The sequence below is a fragment of the Silene latifolia genome, chromosome 10 (assembly GCF_048544455.1).
Source record: "Silene latifolia isolate original U9 population chromosome 10, ASM4854445v1, whole genome shotgun sequence".
Classification (NCBI taxonomy): domain Eukaryota; kingdom Viridiplantae; phylum Streptophyta; class Magnoliopsida; order Caryophyllales; family Caryophyllaceae; genus Silene; species Silene latifolia.
This window is the reverse complement of record NC_133535.1, coordinates 146,429,755-146,453,220: the sequence shown is the minus strand read 5'-3', so window position 1 is coordinate 146,453,220 and position 23,466 is coordinate 146,429,755. Positions and strand designations below refer to the sequence as shown.

The window sequence follows — 23,466 nt, the reverse complement described above, 5'->3', positions numbered from 1 at the left end:
AATAATCCTCTAAAAGAAACATAAAAAAACACTTTAATGAATATATTAATATATAATAAATAAGAAATAGTCAAATAAGAAGCATATTAGATCTGAAAAAATCTTGGAAAAAACATATTGACAAAATTTTAAAAATCGAAAAAAAATATGTACTTTGAAATGGACCAAGCGAATAAAAGAACCCAGAGTATAATTTTTGGATCATACTTACATGAATTTCTTCTACTTATACTCTCAATTAACTCCAATATTGACATTAAATTTATTAAATTTGAATCTAAAAGGCATTAAAGATTAAAGAATATGTATATTGATGTAAATTGTCGATAGGCAGAAAATTAGAGGAAAATTTATCTTTATTTTTTCTGTTAGGGTGGAGACCCGGTAGAGATCAGAATAAGAGGTGAAAAGTGTGAAGGTGATACCTGAGAATGGGTAGGATCACAAAAGGAGAAAGATGATGATGAACAAAGATTGGTTTAAATGAGCTTAAAAATATAAGAGGTGATGATGAGGAGTGCAAATGGAACTTTAAGATAGGGGTAGAGAGCCACATGAATGGGACGAGGGGGTAAAATGAGTGAGGAGGTGGTGGGTATGGTTAATTACTTAAAACATATTTTTGGTTATGTATAATTTGTTTAGCTTTTAAGTTTTGGTAGGTTTATCCGTTTATATGTCAAAATCAGAATTTATAGGTAGGTAATATAGACTTACCGTTTTATGGTAGTTTGTAGTGAATAATAGAGCGTACGATAGTAGTGAATAATATGGGATATGGTAGTTTTTGTGAAGCGGTTTTGCCGATAAGACGATTTTATTGTCTAAAAATACAAATTATTTATTAGCATAAAATAAAAAGTTTTCTAATAAAAATAGACCGTTTTACACTATGATGTCATACTATTCTATAATTTGTGTAAGGGCATATTTGTCATTTTGTGAAAAGTTATTTACCTGATATAGAAATAGATAACGAATGAATAATATACTTAAAATAAAAACAGATTACAATTCGGCCGGAGGGAATAATAGTTTTGAACTCATATTTTAGTCACATGTCCATTTAAATAACTGAAAATGTCGACCTAATTACAATTTAGATACATCAGGATTGTTGATCTAAATATTATAGGAGTATAATTTATAGATGTACATTTAATTTATTTTAACATGTCGAGATTTTATATAGTTATTTTCACTTCCGTCGGCCCTCCATATAAGGTTTTTCTTTGTTCTTTATATCAGTTTAAATGTATTAAAATCATGTTATATTCACTAGATACTTTTAATCAATTTAATTGATCATGAATTTAAAATTTATTTAAAAACATATACTTATATTTTGCTTTTATCTTTACCGTTGGCAAAAAAAAACTTATATTTTGCTTGAATATATTCTCATCGCTGTTTGTTTTGCGATGTCAATAAACAAAGTTAAGGATAATCATACTCATTTAAGTGCTCTTATATACAATGATAAATTGATAACGCATGTTATTAATTACGACCCGTGCATTTTTTGCACGGGTTTAAAACTAGTTTGCTATAAGAGTTTTGGGTTAGCGCGTGTGTTTTTTGGTTACTAATGATGTAGTGACATGAGACTATCATATTTACTAGTTATAAAAATGTGGTGCAAGTGTAGCATCCAAATATATAATTTATTTATATATGGTTGTTTATTTTATATTTCTCACTAATTATGTTTTTCCTTTTTTATTTAAAGGGCATATTGAACGAGTTGAATAATTATTTGTGAGATCAAAGATCAAAATGACTATTTAATTTTATATGGTGGAAGTCCCGTTATCATGGCTATATTTATTTTTATGGAGATGCGGTATCATGGAGATTTCCGTTGTGGATTATTATTATATTATGTTGGATACTACGAGCATGGAAGCGAAATGATCAAAAAGTTATCATGCAAAATATATTCTATATACTTATATTATTCGAGCCGCCTGTCCTTCCTATTCCATTATTATGTGGTGGAAGATTTTTAGCATTTTTAGCTAAAAGCTAAAATCACAAAATTTGATGAGATCGATCGAAAGTGAGATATTATGATATTTGAGACGTGGTCTTTGAGACACGTGAATTTCCATCATGATGGTGTTCTTTATTTGAATATTCAGAAAGTGATATCACGGATCCGTTTATGAAAAAGCTGGCTAGCAAGTACGTACTTGAATTATTACGAGAATTGAATCGTCGAGAGGAATGAGACTTATTGCCCATGTGGTAACCATCGCAATGGAACCCGCCTTCACAGATTGGAGATCCCATGAAAGAAGTTCAACGGGTAATAACGAAGTTGTGGGTGGGCTAATTAAGGAGAGCACCATTTATTTGGTGGATATTTTATTTTGGTCTGCGTCTCATTCCTATGGCGAAGTGTGATATTTGTGTTTTATGAGGTGCTCTCAATGATTTTGGTTGTGACGGTGTGACACCCTCATACTCCAAGTGCCTTACCAGGACCACTTAAGGTATAAGAACGTCACCATCTCGGTTACCCGAGTCAATGATAATCAAATGACAATGCAGAAACATAATTTAAATAACAATATAGTTTAAAGTGATTAAATGATCAAAACCAAAACTGTTAAACTGAAATACAAGGTTCTCAGACGGTTTACTGATAAAACTGTCAAAACTATAAAACATCATCTGACACAGCGGAAGACTTCTAACTGCCACGTGATGACTCATCCCAGCTATCCCATACGCGTCATATCATACCTGCTCAATAACTGCTCACCACCCCTAAATGGATCACCACAGTTTTTAAAACATTAAATGGGGTCAGTACTAATTACACAATCAAAGTTACACTGAAACAATCATACAAACAGCTCACACACAATCCCAGTCTCCATCTCCAATCACCTCATAACTGACTACACACTAAAGTGTTTAGCCCTGCCAGAGTACCCATCGCAACAGATACTCCTCGCCGCCAGTTGGGGACCGCAGCCGTTCCCACCTAAGCCCCACTCATCTCCATCGAGCGATAAACACATGTTCATTAATGTGCACATCCCTCCTGTGGCGGGTTCCACATGAGGCGAATCAAGGGCGCGCGTGAAGCCACTCCCGCAAGTGACTCCACTCAGCCAGGGACGCACCCCGAAGAACACAGACAGTTAAACAGTAACCACAATACAACATCAACAACCGTCTGAAACAATCAACAATATGAAATCACAACCGTCTGAATCAATCAACAATCACTAACTACAGCACAATCACCACACACATCATGTAACTAATACTGAGTAGGGAAACCCTACCTGGAACAACAATCACATAATCAGACGATCTAGCAGCTGTCTCAAAACCTCTCTTCTACGAACCCTCCTCCTACACATACATTCATACAAATACTACCTTAATCATACAATCATAAAACCCCCAAATCCCGAAATCTACCCAATTAGGGTTTCAACCAAACTCAATGAAACAATATAAAAATCATACTAGGAGCTTACCCATAATACGACGGTCTCAACGGCGTAAAGAACTTAACGATCCGACGACTCTAACCATTAGGATTTGCCAACAACGCGACGAGAGAGAACTAAATAACTTCTTTTTCTTTTGAAAGGTTTAGAGAGGTGAAAAGTGATTAAAGAAAATGACGGAAGCCTTTTATATTAATCTCGCGTTATTAGCAAAACCCGTCAAAATAAACCCGTAAAACACACTACTCGATCGAGTAAGGCACTTACTCAATCGAGTGCCCCCTACTCGATCGAGTATCCAACTTACTCGATCGAGTACCCTACAGGCAGACTACTATTTTGCGTCAAAAACTACTTACTCGACAGAGTAAGCCCCACTCGATAGAGTACTCATAGACTCATAAAACCGTAGTATTACAGTCTTCCCTCCTTAAAAAGAATTTCGTCCCCGAAGTTCAACCCATACATAAAAACAAACCTACCAACTCGATTAAGACACAACAACGCAACTAAGAACTCAAAACAAAACCTCACCCTATAAACATGAACTCTTAACACCAACTCCACCAACTACGCCTACCTCCATAACATGTCTCACGATATCGTATCAACTACATTATATCTCTCTCGACACTAACTCCATACACTACCAACACAAACGCTGCTAGCTCCGTAACATATCATCCACTAGAAAATTCAATATCAAGATACTCATAACATCAAACGGAATGTTACATTCTACTACTCTTAAAAAGGAACTTCGTCCTCGAAGTTTACTCACAATCATAACATCAACATCCAACTGTCAACACTATTGAAATATTCTCCCATTCCTAAATATAGAATTACTACAAGCACGGTCATGACCTTTAATAAAATCAATCAAAACAAATATTCGTCCTTTATGCTACACCAACACTCTACTTCCAATTATACTACCATATGCACAACCATCAAAATCTCTTTTATCGCATCCTACTCCTCTTAAAATAAATGTTACGTCCTCGTAACTCACTAATACTAAATCCTAGCTATTTCTTCTCACTATCCCCATCACTACCGCATGTCAAAGATAACCACCTATAATCTAAACACTCGCCATGCATATATCTAAGGCTCTCTTACTTAAACAATTCTCGTACTTCCATTCACTCGTCACACCACCTAACCTATACCTCAAAATCTTTAGGTTAACCAAAACTTCAATTGTTCCCTATTACTGCCAAAACGACATAATCCTCTATACCTGCACCCATCTCCATACTCATAACTCACGATCCACAATTATTACATACACTCACACTAGATCCTCAAGTTCTTTTCTTTCATTACCGCAAAACCCATACATAACTTAACATAACACTAATTCCCAACACCCTACACTCACTGTCTCAACGAAAGATTATGAACCACCTGCAGCTTTCAGATCATTACCACATATGTTCTACGAATCACTTGCCATGACTATGTGCACCAATACCTCATCAACAAACAAAACAACAGTCTACATGTTCAACCAAAACTCACAAAGAACAGCAGCAAACAAAACAACAATATATGTTTAATAGGTATGTACTTTCGAAAACTCGTATCATAATCATCTCGCCTACTCCACCACAACTGGTGACGGCATCGCAACACCGCCACCAATAGCCACACCGCAGTGCGAAAATACCTGCATCACAATACTAAGTACCGTGACCGGATCACAACCAGAGGCACCACAACCACACCGATAGACATCGCAACATACACAATCCCATAAACACTGACTCAGAAATAACTTCTTGGACAAGAAAACTTACTCAAATCCACTTTACTAAATCACAACGCAACATATTATATGAATAAATGGATAAGCACCTCATGAACATCATCCCTACCATTTCATGAAATACACATGTATTATAAATACATATACAATTATAACTAACCATGCCAGATCAATCAAATTATTACCATTTTTTTTTCCTTTTTTTTTTAATATCATTCAATTAGGTTACCGTATTCAACATATAGAAAATTCAGATAACAACTTTATAATTATCACACCATACTACTTCTTGTGAGGTCAAAACCTCACACAAACATTTATACACATCATAGACCCGTAATCACAACCAACTAGTCAATCCTGATCACATAAGTTACCATCTGATAAAGGTTACCTCTCGCCTGAGCTTAACTCGTATGCCCCTCATAACACATTCTTCCATTTGCATAACCAGCACCTTCTGCCATACATAACCATACAGCTAACACTCATTACGAGAAACTGCCTCCTATGAATACGTCTTATACTTCCTCACAACCATACATATCAATTCAGTCTCTACAAAATCAACCTCTTTAGAATTGCCATCTTTCCTATTTATCATCACCCTTAACCACTAGTGATAACACCTCCACACTACCACCGTTCGTACATCGAACTTCTTACACTCATCTCTAAGCATCACAGTTTCTTTCCTATCTTTGGTTATCATCCCAAATAACGAACATCAAATACATCAACAAAAATCACCTCAACACTATTTCCAATTCCATCCTTAATTGTATCGTCACCCGACTCACCACCAAGATCTCATATCGTGCAAATTCTTTACCCAAATTTTACTTTACTTAATTCTTCGAAACTCATGATAATTATCATGTCGTCCTGGAACTCCTATATAACTGTTAACTCAAATCCTCATGATAGTATCATACATCTCGACGATTCCTTACTTTTATATCACATAACTCCGGTGAACATTTTTCTAATTTTACTCGCCTCATTCTTTTCTTTTTTACACTCGACAAAAGCAATTAACCATTCAACTCCTTATCACTTCTACCTAACTCTTTAATGCTCCTATTACCTTCTCATTGCTTCAAAACTCACATCTTATTATTTCATATCGATATTATCTCACTCTTTCTTACCATAGATATTCTCTTATTATGCTATCACTCACCCTTGCCACTAATCCATCCATAGAATCAACGTTTTACTTGTTCAAACAATTGTATCTCCCTTTTTACATCTCTAGAAATCAAAATTCATTTTATACCGTTAATTGCCCAAGGAAATCACACATTAGTTTCACCTCTTGATAACACAAATTCCCAAACTCACTCACTATCTGGAAATCCACGACGCGACATGTCTCCATTAAGTTCACTATATACAACTCTTCTCAATTCCTCTAAAACGACCTTTCACTACATATATTCTTAACTCACACAATTTCTTAACCATCTCCCTCCATTATTCCTTACACATCTCAAGTTGCCACCATCCACATCCTTCCTTTCAATCTTTTCATTCTCACGTTCCTTAGACTCCCATCATCCCTTGCCCATATTTACTTACTTTTACATTACTCAACACAAAATCATATCACTCATCTCTTCTCACAAAACATGCTCCATGCCTTAATAAGCCTTACCAATCCTTCTTTTCTTTTCCACTGCCTATCAAAACCGCATATCACTCATGTCCTCCCCACCGAACTCACACTCACCACAACACTACTACAGATACAGGCTATAACAACGGTTAAAAACCGTTGTTATATAAAATAGCGGACGTTATTAAAGCGTCCGTTGTAAAAGGTTTTAACAACGGTTGGTTTCTTAAGCAACCCGTTGTTAAAACTATTAACAACGGTTTTAAGTATAAAAACCCGTTGTGGAAAGTGTGACTCAATTTTGGTGGGAAAGTTATAACAACGGTTACTTTACAAAGAACCGTTGTTATAACTAAGACAACGGGTTGTTTCTACATAACCGTTGTTGTTTGTTTTTACAAAATAAAAAATAAATAAATTAAATATTACTAGATGCATGCATAATTACGGGGCCCGTTATAATTCCGATGCATGCATTATTACTGTCATCCCTGCATATGAATGGACAATATATGGAATGAGAAGGGTTTATATAAGATTTGAAGCAGGGAGATATGATGATTATGGCACAACTTCCTAAACATGCATATATTATATTAATTAAAAAACAACTCAAAGGACACATTACTTAGTATAAATACATACATTATCTCAACCACCATTCCATTATCTCACTATCTTCAAACCCTAACTGCTAAAACAATCTCCAAACCCTAATTAATCTTTCAAACAACTCCAAAGTTCATCAACAAAATGAACGATTACATCCTTAAAACTCTTACTATGACCGAGGACAACAACAGCTTCATCCGCCGGTTGCTCCACATCGAGGACAGTTTTAGGAGCTATCTTGTGGATGCTCAAGCCGCACTCAAGGACACCAAAAGAAATGGCTTTGACAGAGATTAGTTTGTTGCAGCTATATGACGATATAAAGCAATCTTTGAACGAAACCTCCAAATAGCTAAGGAGGAGAGGAGGGATATCATAGAAGAGAATAAGACTCTCTATGAAAATATAGGAATTGCATTTTTAGAAATGTAATTCTTTTTTTAATTTATGTATATATATATATATATATATATATATATATATATATATATATATATATATATATATATATATATATATTAATTAATTATTAATTAAGTTTATCATGCATTCCTCTCTATCATCTTGCTTCTTCTTTGTTTTATTTTATTTAATTTGTTTTACGAGCTAATTAAGCGAATAATAACATAATAATGATCGATAAAAACCCATCATACATGCAAATGAAATAATTAAAAAAATAAAATAATGACGATGAAAGACGATGAAACCAACAAAGTGACAGTAGATTTACCGATAATTAGAGAAAGTAAGAGACGATGAAACCAACAGTGACGGCGAGATGATAAAGCGACGATGAGAAAGAGAGAAAGAGACGATGAGAAAGTGTGTTTGCTGTGTTTGTGTTTGTGTTTGTCTGTGTTTGTGTTTGTGATAGGTTATGTATGTGTTTTGTGGCTGTAGCTGATCTGATCTGTGTTTGTGTGGTTTATAGTATGGAAAGTATTGACAACGGTTGTTAAACAACAACCGTTGTTAAATAAGTTTTAACAACGGTTATAAAACAACAACCGTTATTAAATAAGTTTTAACAACGGGTTTAAAAATACCCGTTGTGATTACTTTTCGCTAACTTTGCGCCAAATTATTAACAACGATTGTGCAAATTTGACCCGTTGTTAAAACTTATAACAACGGTTATATAACCATACCCGTTGTAATTAAGTTTAGTAAAAATCGCGCCATACATTCTACAACGTCTATTGTGATTTTCATGCATAAATGTTGTTAAAGGGGCGTTGTAGTTGCCTGGATTTGTAGTAGTGCAAGTGCCACTCTTTACATCATAAGATTGAGTAACTTATGCATTAGGACCATTACATACGTAAAACAATGCATAACGAAGTAAAATAACACATTTGAATTAAACATAATATGCAACGAACTCAAAAGATAAGCGTATGACCCAAAACAGGGGTCACTAGATCGAGTACAGGCCACTCGATCGAGTAAGTGACTTACTCGATCGAGTAGGTGAAGGTCAGAAGCACGTAAAACAAATTAACAGGGTACTCGATCGAGTAAGGGATACTCGATCGAGTACCAAGAGGTGCACTCGATCGAGTGAGGTCCACTCGATCGAGCACCCTACACATTTCTCAGCACTGTCCAGTTTTCGTAAAACGGTCATAACTCACTAGTTTCTTGGTCGTTTTGGGCGTGTGACCTATCGTTAGAATCGTATTAGAACAAGCTATCATCTCCAATTGGAATCACATTAAAATCATTTAGGCATCTCAAGGTATAGCAGTTTAAAGACAACTTTGTTGTAATCAGACGACATAACTATTTGATTTTTTTTCTTTCAAACAACTTAAACATCAACAAGGTGAACAAAAGCGACTTAATACTTGTAAAATCACTATCCCCAACCACATGTTACTACCTACCAAAAGCCAGACATTGACATCTATCATGCTTATATAACACTCAACTTATCAATCATGTACTACCACATACTTTAACTTTATAACTTTTCGTAAAATAAAACATACTCATACCTTACAAATCCTATTTCCGTGTTACTATATATTACAAATCCACTTTGTCACCTAAACGTGTATTCATAATCACGAAATTCATATTCTCATGCAATTGCTACTTCATCTTTTCCAATCAATTCACCTAGTTCAATCACATTCTCCATCTAACAAGTGCATATGATACCACAGTAGACAATTATATGAACTTATTATATAACTTTACGCAAACAAAATTATGTAAAAACATATCAAATCCCCTAATCACATGTTACTAGTATAGACACATTATAAATCATTCATCTTGCAACGTCATTATTCATCATATATTATCATATATGAACTACTTCCTTTTTCCACCACATCATTCATCATTCTCATGTACTTTTCCAACAATTCAAAACACATTGTAAATCAACTATCATGCAATTCATGCATTCAATCAACGACAAATATAATCATATCATCATTATTCTTCACTACACATCTCACATCCTCCACATGTATGCATCCATCGATTCATACAACACCTTACAATATAGATACACGACACACAAGGTAAACACATAGCGATCTCGACTCATATCCCATGTGACCGGTTCAAAATTGTAGGGCGAGTTCGCGACTTTAGGACGTCTCCCAAGCCTTTGCATTAGCTCCTACAACTTCTACCCCGGGTTCATTTTAATTTGATTTCCTATGTTCATTAGGTTCATTGGTTACAGGTTTCAGGATCGTCGCTCTGATACCACTTTGTGACACCCCCATACTCCAAGTGCCTTACCAGGACCAATTAAGGTATAAGAACGTCACCATCTCGGTTACCCGAGGCAATGATAATCAAATGACAATGAAGAAACATAATTTAAATAACAATATAGTTTAAAGTGATTACATGATCAAAACCAAAACTGTTAAACTGAAATACAAGGTTCTCAGACGGTCTACTGATAAAACTGTCAAACTATAAAACATCGTCTGACACAACGAAAGACTTCTAACTTTCACGTGATGACTCATCCCAGCTATCTCATACGCGTCATATCATACCTGCTCAATAACTGCTCACCACCCCCGAATGGATCACCACAGTTTTTAAAATATTAAACGGAGTCAGTACTAATTACACAATCAAAGTCACACTGAAACAATCATACAAACAGCTCACACACAATCCCAGTCTCCATCTCCAATCACCTAATAACTGACTACACACTAAAGTGTGTAGCCCTGCCAGAGTACCCATCGCAACAGATACTCCTCGCCGCTAGTGGGGGACCGCAGCCGTTCCCACCCAAGCCCCGTTCATCTCCATCGAACGATAAACCCATGTTCATTAATGTGCACATCCCTCTTGTGGTGGGTTCCACAGGAGGCGAATCAAGGGCGTGAAACCACTTCCGCAAGTGACTCCACTCAGCCAGGGACGCACCCCGAAGAACACAGACAGTTAAACAGTAACCACAATGCAACATCAACAACCGTCTGAAACAATCAACAATATGAAATCAAAACCGTCTGAATCAATCAACAATCACTAACTACAGCACAATCACCACACACATAATGTAACTAATACCGAGTAGGGAAACCTTACCTAGAACAACAATCACAGAATCAGACGATCTAGCAGCTGTCTCAAAACCTCTCTTCTACGAACCCTTCTCCTATACATACATTCATACAAATACTACCTTAATCATATAATCATAAAAACCCCCAAATCCCCAAATCTACCCAATTAGGGTTTCAACCAAACTCAATGAAACAATATAAAAATCATACTAGGAGCTTACCCACAATACGACGGTCTCAACGACGTAAAGAACTTAACGATCCGACGACTCTAACCATTAGGATTTGCCAATAACGCGACGAGAGAGAACTACGTAACTTCTTTTTCTTTTGAAAGGTTTAGAGAGATGAAAAGTGATTAAAGAAAATGACGGAAGCCTTTTATATTAATCTCGCGTTATTAGCAAAACCCGTCAAAACAAACCCGTAAAACACACTTACTCGATCGAGTAAGGCACTTACTCGATCGAGTGCCCCCTACTCGATCGAGTACCCAACTTACTCGATCGAGTACCCAACATGCAGACTACTGTTTTGCGTCAAAAACTACTTACTCGACAGAGTAAGCCCCACTCGATAGAGTACCCATAAACTCATAAAACCGTAGTATTACAGACCGTTTGAGGTTTTTTTGCGGGGTAGATGTCACACCTACCCTTGGAGGATTCACCTAGTGAGTGTTCGTAGTGTGGTCGCTCTTATGGGACGTGGGAAACTCCCTAGAGACACTCATGATACAAGATACCTGCGCATGACGTTTAACGTGCACCACTGATAAAACCTGATCGATTGCCCATACCGTGTGTGTGGTGAGTCCAAGCTTGATCTAAGAGACCTAATTCAAAGTATTTATACTACTATGGTTCTTTCGAGTGCAAGCTCACTTAGACTAAGTGTTGGTTCAAATCCGAAAGGTACCTACACCTATTACGCGGTATTGTATGCTCACTATTATTATTTTCATAAAAAAATTTATTTTATTTTTCGGATTATTAAATCTTTTTTTCTTTTTTATTTTAAAAAGTTTTCAATTCTTAAATCATGTGGGGGATTGTTGGAAAATATTTAGTGATTTAAGAATTATATAATTTTATAAGTTTTATTATTTGACCGAGTAATTCATATTTAATTTAATAACTATTTTACTCCATATCTTGGTGAGTTATGAGGAGATTTTATTCTTGGTCAATGTAATTTAAATGGGTGATTTATGGCTATTAAATTTGGTGAATAAATTGTGTAATTAAGTTATTTTCACACCATTGTTTATAATGATTTATTGCTTGGTTTATACCATATGTTATTATGTATTTTAATGAGATTAATTGATTGACATGCAACGTTTTATTTGGTGGAGCATTGGTACTACTTTGGATGCTCTCACCATTAACTATCAATCAATGTGTGTTTAAATATTTGACTAATTTAATTGTGGCCATTTGTTGCTTGTCTAGTCATTTATGAGTGTTGATGTTTATGATCATGGTTAACTAATATATAATGTCCCTCATGATGGGTGTGGTGAGACACTTTTACGTAAAAATATATAAGAGACAAGCAACCAACCATAATATTATTATTGAGTTTTGTATCACCACGACTTTCTTTTATCTTTAGAAATACTCTTAAAATTATTATTGAGCATCGGGTGGTCGTCAGTTTGGGGGCTCCTCTTGCTGCTACCGAAGGAGTTCAACGGGTTGTCGTATCTTGGGAGAGGAACACACTATTTGATAATCAGTGCAGTGGAGGCGTTATCTCTCTTAGAAAAGCGCCTAGCGCGATTCGACCCAAGCTACATCTTTCTACTCTACTCTCTTTTATATTATTGTTACTTTATTTATATCTTTTTTATTATTGTATATTGTTATAATATTATTTAGGTAATATATTTGCTCCACTTTTTCTATTAGGGACAACCTCTTTCCCCCCAACCCCCTCATTAAACCTCACTATTATCTTCCAAACACCCCAAAACCACCGCCAACCAATCGAGAATAGCCCCCGCCCTCTTAGGTAGAGTCATACGGTGGGGAAAGGAGTTGGTTTCTTAGGTAGAAAATGTGTTTTTGAGGTGTTGTTTCATGAAATATGTCATTTGCTTAATTAAATATCGTCAATTAACAAAATCATCATGCAATTCGGTAAATGAAATGAAAATAAAAGAAATAAACTCACTCCGTTTAGGTCAATTATTGTCTTTTGGTTTTCGCACAAAAATCAAGAAAAGAAGAGGAGGTCAATTATAAGATGACAAGTTGACCAAATTAAATGTAAAAGATAAAATTGCTCATCAAATGCAATCCTAATATTAAAAGGACAACAATTAATGGAATAAGACAACAAATAATCCGGACGAAGAGAATACTATGAAAGACTGTCCACAGTAAATGATGATTGAAGTCCAATAATTGTATCTATAAATACCAAATTCATTTTCATAAGTTGGGAGAAAGTATAACATTTTATATAGTTCAATTATAGAACTTAAAAATATGTACTCTCTCTAATCAATACTATATATTAATTCCAGAAACCAAGGGACTTCAATGTAATTAAAGGAAGTTATACAAATTAATTATACTATATAGTTTTAAATCATTAGCATCGTGTGATGGACCCGATTAAGGGATCTCAATGCAAATATTATATAGTTTGGGTTAAAATTAAATTATATAGAAGCTTGGTAATTTTCCTAAACATGGTCAATTTCCTTAAAATAAAATAATTGATTAAGATGGTCAATTTCCTTAAAATAAAATAATTAATTAAGATGGTCAATTTCCTTAAAATAAGTACAAAAATATAATATAAGTAGGTTATAAATAATTCAAGTTAGATTCCATAATATATAATATTGCACGATTCTTTCGATTTGATTTAATGCATATATGTTATATATTTTTATAAATATATAATCCTCTTAAAATTGCATGCCTAAGTAGTAAAAGTAATTTCGTCAGTAAATAAAAGAATTGTAGTAACATTAGATATAGTTATATGATAGTAATCACTTATTTGAATAGTAAAAGTAACAATATTATCAGCGAGATTAGTAAAAGTGGTAGAAACAACGGGAGTAGTGAAATAATCAATATTAATGCGGCAATAGTAAAAGTAACAATTATTACGGCCGAAGTAGTGAAATTATCAATATTAACGTGACAATAGTGACAATAACAATAACTACGGCGGGAGTAGTGAAAGTAACAATGATTACGGGCAAGTAGTGAAATGTTATTACTATTGTTTCATTAATAAGAGTACAATATTAATAGCGGGAGTAGTGAATTTGTCTCAAAATTTATTTAATCGTAATTTTAAGATATGCCATAGAAAAATATATTAGTGATAAAATTATGGGTTATGCAACTTTAAGAATTTTATATAATGAAAAAAAATTAATGGTAAGTAAAGGTAGCCCGGGCGAAGCCGGGCACCAATACTAGTTCTCTATATTCTTCAATACGGAGTATTTTTTTAAAATGAATTATTCATGTTTTATTTCCCTTTTTATTCTTGTTTACTTTTATTCTTATTTTATTCATTCATCTCTCCTATCACCAAACTCCACCCAACTCTTCTACTCTTATTTTATTCATTACTTTAATGTTTGTGGTCCACAATTCATTATTTAACTTCGAATTATTCATAAATCTCTCCTATCACCAAACCCCATCTAAGTCCTTTATCAATATAATACTCCCACCCTTAATCACTGTGCGCACATCAAAAGGGAAGAAAATAGCGGATTGGAGGGAGTATAAGAGCAATTGCAATGAGAGGTCTTTGTCTTGTGTTTGTAAATAAGAACTTTTAGAAAAAGTTTGTCCCATTACAAAATAAAAGTTGTTCTTAAATGAACAAACTAGGTTTAAAAAGAACCAAATTCTCCCCAAAAAAACAAAAAATTGTAGAAATAGCAAATTAATTATGACCTCCATTAAAAAAACTTTATATACACAAAGTTCTTCCACTACACTAAAAAAATTCTTTCGATTGCAATTATTTATCACCACATTTGTCACATCGGCCTATTTAGAGTTGGTTATTTGGTCGGTGTTGATTCAATTAGTGCAATACTCACATGCCTTAAAGTAAAGCCACTAGTATTAATTTTGCTATGAGGGACAGTTTTATAATGGGCGATGATAATGCCACTACCATTTTTATTAATGCCACTTAAATTGTGAGAATGAATAGTAAGATATTCATATAATTGACTTGTAATTGCGTGGCATTAACAAAAATGGTAGTGGCGTTAACATTACCCTTTTATAATACTCACATCAGTCCATCCATGCCTTAAATAATGGTGGTTACTTTTTCTATATTTTTTCTATTAGTTATTAGTGTATCCCATAAATAATCTTACAATAGATTTACTTGACTATTAAAGAGTCACCACTCCATCCATTCCTTATATAAAGACTAACCAAAATAGGAATGACACTCATCTCATACCCTAAAACCATACTTTAACCTAAACTTCATCTAAAAATGGAAGTTTTAGGGCAACTCTTCTTGTTCATAACTCTAAGCACTATATTGATCACTTACATAATAATAACACTATTACTAAAAAAACCACCCCAAAACTACCCCCCAGGACCTCCAAAGTTACCCTTGATAGGTAATCTCCACCAAATGGCCTCAAAAAACACCCTTCCCCACCAACGGCTCGCACAGCTGGCAAAGACCTATGGACGGGTCATGCAGCTCCAACTAGGCGAAATTCCCATGATCATAGTCGGGTCGCCCGACATGGCAAGGGAAGTAATGAAGACACATGATGCTATCTTTTGCAATAGACCAATTCTCATGGTGGCAAAAGAAGTGTTCTATGAGTGTACTGACATAGGGCTAGCTCCTTATGGAGAGTACTGGAGGAATATACGTAAGATTTCGATGCTCGAACTCTTCACTGCCAAACGTGTAGAGGAGTTTCGTCCGATTAGAGTTGAGGAGGTCACCCATCTTATTACTATGTTAGCTCAGGATGCTGGGAATCTTGTTAATCTTAGCCAGAAATTTTTCTTCCTTGCTTGCGACATTATGTCAAGGTATTATTTTACTTATTTTTACTTCCATTTTTCTAAAAGAAAAGATTAACAATAAATATGGCATTGAAATCTGAAAAATTAGTTTATTATTTCAATTTGTCATGATATTTATTAAAACTTTTCTTTTAAGGATTATTAATATGTGCCCTTAAGGCACATTTTAAAAAAATCCTTTTTACAATATGTTGCTCCCTAGCACACTCACTTTAATAGCTGGTAAAAAATGAATCTGTCAACCATTTACACATATATACACTTGTACTACATCCGCTAATTAAGGGGGTGTTTGGCAAAGCTTTCTAAGTGCTTTTCTAATTGTAAAAGTAGAAGCTGCGCTAAACACTATAATTTAGGGAGATAAAAAACTACTTTTGAAAAGTCAGAAGTTAATAATAAAAAGTAACTAGAAACAGAAGCACCAAATTGATGCTTCTGCTTCTACTTCTTCCAAAAACTCTTAGGATTATGGAATAAACTAAAAAAAAAAAAAACTAAAAAGCAGTAGTAGGCCAAACACATCAATTTGTTAAGAAACTACTTTTACAAAAGTTAGGTCAAACAACCACAACTTTTTCAAAAAGTAGTTTATGAAAAAACTCATTCTAGAAAGTAAAAGTTCACTACAAGAAAAAAGGCACTTAGCAACCAACTGAATTGGTCGCTAAAGGCCATAATTTGGTCGCTAATGCCATTTAGCGACTAATTAGCGACTAAATTTCTGTTGTTGCAGTAGGCTCAGTCGCTAATTTTAGTTAGTCGCTATTTTGGTTGCTAATTAGCGACCAACTTAAAATTGGTTTCTAATTAGCGACCAACTAAAAATTGGTTTCTGATTAGCAACCATTTTAAGTCGTAGCAAGTTAGAAACTGAGTTAGCATCAGTTGGTCGCTAAATGTATTTTGTATTATAAAAAAAAATACATACTCCCAAACCATTTTAGGTTGAGAGAAATGTATTTAATTAACCCACAAATTATACTTAATTATAGTTCATAAGTATATTGATTCTTATGTATATTGAAGCCCGGAATTCATATAAACATAGATACTCCTATAATGTTTTTTATTCTTGCCCAAAACAATTATACTCTTGGAATTTACAAGATTTGTTCAATTTGAAACATGAAAAGTGCAAATCTAGCCGCCCAATGTCTTCAGAAAAGTCTCGGCCTAAAGCTCTTCAACAAGATTATTTTGAACTTTGAATTCTTCACCGACATCCATTTATGTCCCTAAAATGCAAAAGTGAAACACAAATATCAAACTAAAATTGCTGAAAATCAAACCCAGAGCTATAATCAACAGTTATGAAGAAAAGTATGTTCTTACCTTTTGAATGACAAACCCAGAATCATATCAAGGCTTGATTCTGACTTTTAAAGGTAAAGTAATAAACACAATCTCTCAACCATTTCTGTAAGACAGCTAAATTCTTCTTTGATGTTACTGGAAGGAGACATGATTAAGATGATAGAAAGGATGAACAAATCAAGAGTTGGTGTAAAGGAGAGAGGATGAGCTTAGTTGGTGAGATCTGTTTACAATGTGAAGAAAGATAGAAAAGGGAAAAAAAGGGTGCGGCTAGAACATTGATGAAAGTATAAAAACCCTAGATCTTGATTTTTGGTTTATAATGGTATATGGAGTAATTGGAGATGTTTCCTGCTTTGGCGGAAAACGAATTTCGAAACAAAATTTATCCCGCCCAACTAGCTTATTATTAGTAGTTTATTACTCTTGTGACTTGTGTATTAGTTAGTACACATGTACAGTGAAGTACATTTTGCTACCAATTTTAGCAACTGGCGAAAATTTGATTGCAAAGCAGTGACCAAATAATGGTTAGTTGCTAATTTGCAACTAAAATCTGCAACTAAATTCATTTTGGTCGCTGATTCGCAACCAATATTGGGTTGGTTGCTCATTAGCAACTAATTAATAAATGGTTGCTCCAGTTGGTCGCTGAACGGCTTTTTTCTTGTAGTGGTTATATCCCTCATAGTCACTCATTTCTTCCCCCTTCTATTTTGCATAAGAAACAAGTAAATGATTTTGCACCACACAAAGCACCCACTCCACATGTAATTAAATTTAGACCACACAAAAGCTTCCAAAAAAAGAAAAGAGGGAAGAAAATCCGATTAGCATGAATAAGGAGAGAAGGAAGAAATGAGCGACTAGGAGAGAGTACTAATCAAACGATTCAAACCTATCAATCCGATCTACATTTATAATCTGCTTCTCCTAATAATAATCCGATAAGTACCAAATAAAGCCAAAGAAGAAAATGAATTACCAGAACAGATAGAGTTAAATAACAATATTCAATCACAACAATTAGTTCCCTACAAAGTTATCCATCTTAACATCAAAATGGGTAAGATATCATCCTACTTAGGCCCTGTTCTTTTGGACTTAAAGTCACTTAATTTAAGTTCACTTCAGATCCTATAAGTTCAGTTCGGTTCAGATCAGATCCTATAAGTTCAGTTCAGATCCTATAAGTTCAGTTTAGCTCAGATTCTATAAGTTCAGTTCAGTTCAGATCCTATAAGTTCAGTTCAGTTCAAATCCTATAAGTTCAGTTCAGATCCTATAAGTTCAGTCCAGTTCAGATCCTATAAATTCAGATCTTATAAATTCAGTTTAGAAAAAATATACAGACTATTATTTTTAAAACTGACGCAAAAACATTTGACATTATTAATTATTCGATATATATACACATTATTATTTTTTAAACAAAATTATCACAAGACTCATTATTTTTTATCGTAATGTAATGTATGAACAAACCAATGTATATAAAGCGGATAAATGTTATTATCTTACCTTGTATTTTAGACTATATCTTCTTATCAGTGTTCTCTCTTGACTGCACACTAATTTCTTGTAAGAAATTTGTTTAATCTCAATAAAAGTCTGCATTTATTTTTATAGTAATAATAATAATAATAATAATAATAATAATAATAATAATAATAATAATAATAATAATAATAATAATAAAAGTTGCGGTTTTATAAAAAATAAAATAAAATAAATAATAAAAATAAAAATAACAACAAGAACAAGAACAAGAACAATGACAATAATAATAATAATAATAATAATAATAATAATAATAATAATAATAATAATAATAATATGTAAGTTAAATTAATTTAAGTTAATTTAAATTCGTATCATGTAAGTTTAGTTCAGATCCTAAAAGTTCGATTCGATTCGATCGAGATCTTATAAGTTCGATTCGATTCGAGATCCTATAAGTTGATTCGAGATCCAATAAGTTCAAGTTCGATTGAAGTCGATCCTATAAGTTGATTGAGATCCAATAAGTTCGATTCAATTCAATTCAGATCCTATAAGTTCAATTCGAGATCCTATAAGTTGATTCGATTCGATTCGAGATCCTATAAGTTTAGTTCGATTCGAGATCAGATCTGTTTGACCAAAAGAACAGGGCCTTAAGTATACAGAGGAATATAATCCTATATGTGAATGTCCACATTGTTGGAGTAAGCGAGATTATATCGCTTTATAACCAAGGTGACTAATATACTCCTATAGCAATTGATTTTAGGATAGAACCTCCTTTATGTTTGTTGAGTAGTCCGTCTCCTCCGTTCGGGAAAGGCCCAGACCCATTTGTATGTTCATATATAAGACAAAATCTTATTTTTCTCTATACATACATTTTGTTTGCTTTTGTGTTATTTATACTAATTGATCAGTCTCAACCTTAAAACCGTCTTAAATAAGAATTTGTATTATCATAATATTCATTTTTTTTGTCCTTTTTTTTTTTGCCTATTGCAGGGCAGCTTTCAGTACCAAACGAGACGAGCAAGGACCATTTAGGGCACTTTTAACAGGTGTAACAGAAACATGCACAGGTTTCTGTGCTGCAGATCTATTCCCATCTATCAAATTCCTTCACACATTAAGTGGAATGAAATCTAAATTTCGTAAGTTAATGAAGGAAACTGATAGGATCTTTGAGCCTATAATCCATGAACACATGAATAATAATCCTGATGATTCTGTGGAAGATTTGGTAGATGTTCTTTTGAAGCATCACAAGGATAATGTTACCAACTCTGCCCAATTTACTTTGACGACCGATAACATTAAGGGTGTTATCATGGTAATAATTTTTGTTACCCTATTATATATTGTTCGTTTTACCTAAAAACTTCGTATGTGTCTGTTAGCTAGTATTGCTTGTGTCCCAATAATATTGAGTATCAGAACTATTTTATAATTTGAGGACAAAAAGTATAAAAAAATAATAAAACAGATACCTATGGTATAATAAAGTATACTACTCTATAATAAACATGATAAAAATCGCTTATTATGAAAATGCTCATAAAAAGTCATTTCGAGCAATGACAGATCAAGGGCGATTCCTGAATTCGGTGGACGGGGATCCGAAAAACTAACGAAATTACAAAAGTTGCGGATTTATGTTAATGTTCACAAGAAGTATTGAACCCGCGACTTTATACAAAGAAAAACTACACATACCACTAGACCAACATAATTAACATATTTCTTAATTACACAAAATTATACTTATTTTTTTAACAGAGGGCTATAACCGCCCCTAAACAGATGATAAACTGGTTATGAAGAACATATGAAATAAATACTAAAAAAATGGTTTTTTAATAACTTAGAAATATATAGTCCTCGTAAAATTTCAGGAATAATATTAAATGAGTTTGACTCTAGTCTTGTGACATTAGACCTATATTATTGATGGACTAATTCTAACCCTAAGATGATTTTTGTTTGTTTTTATAACGTTAAATCAAGTAGTGTAAGAGTTGAGAGGTCCCGGGTTCGACTACCAGTTGGGGCGATGATCACTTGGTCACTGCTAGGGGTGTCTAAGGCCACGGGCAACCACGGGCGTGGGAACCGGGCCTCCGCTTTTGGTCATCGTATTACGAGCTTTTATCAATGAAATTCAATACAAGCCTCGAAGTATAATATACTTGTGATTATTCTATTAAGTATTTTATAATGGCCATTATTCATCCCTAACAATTAGTCATTATTCATTCCCTACTAAGTTTTGGTTAAAAGTTACAATGTGATTATTCAATTAAGTATTCTATTCTAGATGCAATAACAATCAGTCATTAAAAGTTACAATGTGATTATTCTAATAAGTGTATTTTGAAAAAAATGTAGTAATAATGTGTGTGATGCCATGGTGTATTCTTTTTGTAGGAGCTTCTAGGAGGAGGAAGTGAGAATTCATCATCGGTAGTAGAATGGGCAATGTCGGAATTGCTAAAGAACCCGACAAAAATGAAGAAGGCCCAAGCCGAAGTAAGGGAAATATACAAGGAGTTAAACGGAGAGGTCAATGAGACAAGATTCAATGATCTCAAGTACTTAAAACTTGTAATAAAAGAAACCTTAAGGCTTCATCCACCTGTACCTCTCTTGGCTCCTAGAGAATCAATGGAAAGTTGCAAAATCCCACCTTACGACATTCCCAACAAAACCCGTGTCATTATCAACGCGTGGGCTATTGGTCGAGACCCAAAATATTGGGAGGAGCCGGAAGTATTTAACCCAGAGAGATTCCAAGATTCGTCAATTGATTTCAAAGGAAGTCACTTTGAGCTTCTCCCTTTTGGTGCAGGGAGGAGAAAGTGCCCTGGCATATCATTAGGTATTGCCAATGTTGAGCTACCATTGGCGATGTTACTCTACCACTTCGACTGGAAGTTACCCCATGGGATGGTCCCAGAAGAGCTGGATATGGATGAGTCATTTGGGTTGACTATGAAGAGGAAGAATCCCTTGCTGGCTATTCCTACTATTTCTTATGAATCTCATCTTAATTATTGACTTTTAGCTTGTTTGTGTGTGTAATCTATCCTTGTGTTGTGTGTGGCGTGTGCCTTTGTTTATGTCAGTTTGAATTGTGCCATGTTTGACATATGTATTGATCAAGTTAAGTTTACTTCAATAGTAATTTATAATGGTAACTATTTTTTTTTTTTTTGACAGCAACAAATTAAATAGAATACCTTACGACATTACTAAGAGAACAACAATGAAAAATAGACACTATAGACTTAATTTCTTGAATAATTAAGCTAATAGATGCATCTCTAGAATCTGCTCCATCCACCTGAAGAACAAGATTAAACTAATACGGAGTAATATTACGCATCTATGTAAAACTAATGAGAGACTTCTTTTAACAAAGGTAATACAAAGATATCTGATAGACTATATATAACCATATGGCTCATTAAAACTTTATTTAAAGTATATAAATAGCTGTATGTTTATTCTTGAATTATAGCTAAAAAAATATTTTATTTCTAAGAGATAGGATGGTAGGCTACTACTCTTAAATCAACTCCAAAGTTTTGCTTGTTCCAATTTTTAACATAGTTAGACTTTTTATTTTTTTATTGGTAACTCGATCATACACATTTGATACGTTATAGAAAGTCAGAGTTAAAACTATTTCATGTCATCGTTGAAGTTGTTTATTTCTATTATTGTCATTGTAGAAAGTTTTCACCTTCTACTGCCATTGTAAGAGCTAAATGCTAAGTAAATGTCATGGTTTACTTCTTTTTCCTATTATGACATGTTAATTTTATTTTATTTTTGAAGTATTTTTTTTAAATAATAAATCGGCTTTTTCCTAAGATTTTGTAAGATAATTACGGGTTTGGTTATAATTAACAACTCGAATCTTTTGTTTTTAAATCTTCTAAATATTCAAAAAGGTTTTAAAATAAAACTATCTTTGTTACTACAAGAGTTTCACTATATTTGTAATAAGGTAGAATCTATTTTCATTTTTTTCTCACAAAGAGTAAGTGTATGTATAAAATATACAATTTTAACACTTTTATACGTTTATTATATGAATTTTTTTGCGTTATAGATATTTCTAAGATAAATATTCACTATAAAGTTATTTTTCTATTATTGTTTTAGTAACGAATAATCGATAAATTTTTAGATCCATTTCTATTAGTATTATTTTTCTCATAAATTATTATATCTACTTCTATTAAGATTATTTTCTCATAAATTATTAGATATACTTCGATTAGGATAATTTTCTCATAATTTATTAAAAGGAAAAAGCTAGATCTACACTTATTAGGATAATGATAATAATTTTATATAAAAATTAATTTATATATAGGAATTCTAAAAAAGTTGGACTTTCTAATATCGCTCGAAAAGTTCTTGCTTTATATATATGTATTGATTGATTGATTTCTCCCTTTTGGACATTATATACATATGATTTATTTTCATCTTATATATGATTATAAGGAGATCATTATATTTACGGAATTACTTTTTCACATACAAGTTT

The 23,466-nt window shown here is 33.5% G+C and overlaps 1 protein-coding gene and 1 long non-coding RNA gene across 2 annotated transcripts; one reads left to right on the top strand and one right to left on the bottom strand.

Annotated features, from left to right (window-relative positions):
* Positions 1 to 15,409: 15,409 nt before the first annotated feature.
* LOC141606229 (desmethyl-deoxy-podophyllotoxin synthase-like) lies at positions 15,410 to 22,115 on the top strand. Its single transcript, XM_074425282.1, has 3 exons — positions 15,410 to 16,091; positions 19,911 to 20,238; positions 21,333 to 22,115. The coding sequence occupies exons 1-3, from the start codon at positions 15,529 to 15,531 to the stop codon at positions 21,960 to 21,962; spliced, it is 1,521 nt and encodes a 506-aa protein (XP_074281383.1). The 5' UTR covers positions 15,410 to 15,528; the 3' UTR covers positions 21,963 to 22,115.
* LOC141606230 (uncharacterized) lies at positions 17,122 to 17,790 on the bottom strand. Its single transcript, XR_012526608.1, has 2 exons — positions 17,421 to 17,790; positions 17,122 to 17,323 (listed from the first exon to the last, which is right to left on the bottom strand). It is a non-coding gene; the product is annotated as an uncharacterized LOC141606230 (long non-coding RNA).
* Positions 22,116 to 23,466: the final 1,351 nt, after the last annotated feature.

What these genes read in the sequence shown, in the direction of transcription:
- LOC141606229 (XM_074425282.1), top strand. Translation starts at nt 15,529, where the DNA reads ATGGAAGTTTTAGGGCAACTCTTCTTGTTCATAACTCTAAGCACTATA. An exon ending in GCTTGCGACATTATGTCAAG is followed by an intron (nt 16,092 to 19,910) that starts GTATTATTTTAC and finishes TGCCTATTGCAG; the next exon opens with GGCAGCTTTCAGTACCAAAC. An exon ending in ACATTAAGGGTGTTATCATG is followed by an intron (nt 20,239 to 21,332) that starts GTAATAATTTTT and finishes TTCTTTTTGTAG; the next exon opens with GAGCTTCTAGGAGGAGGAAG.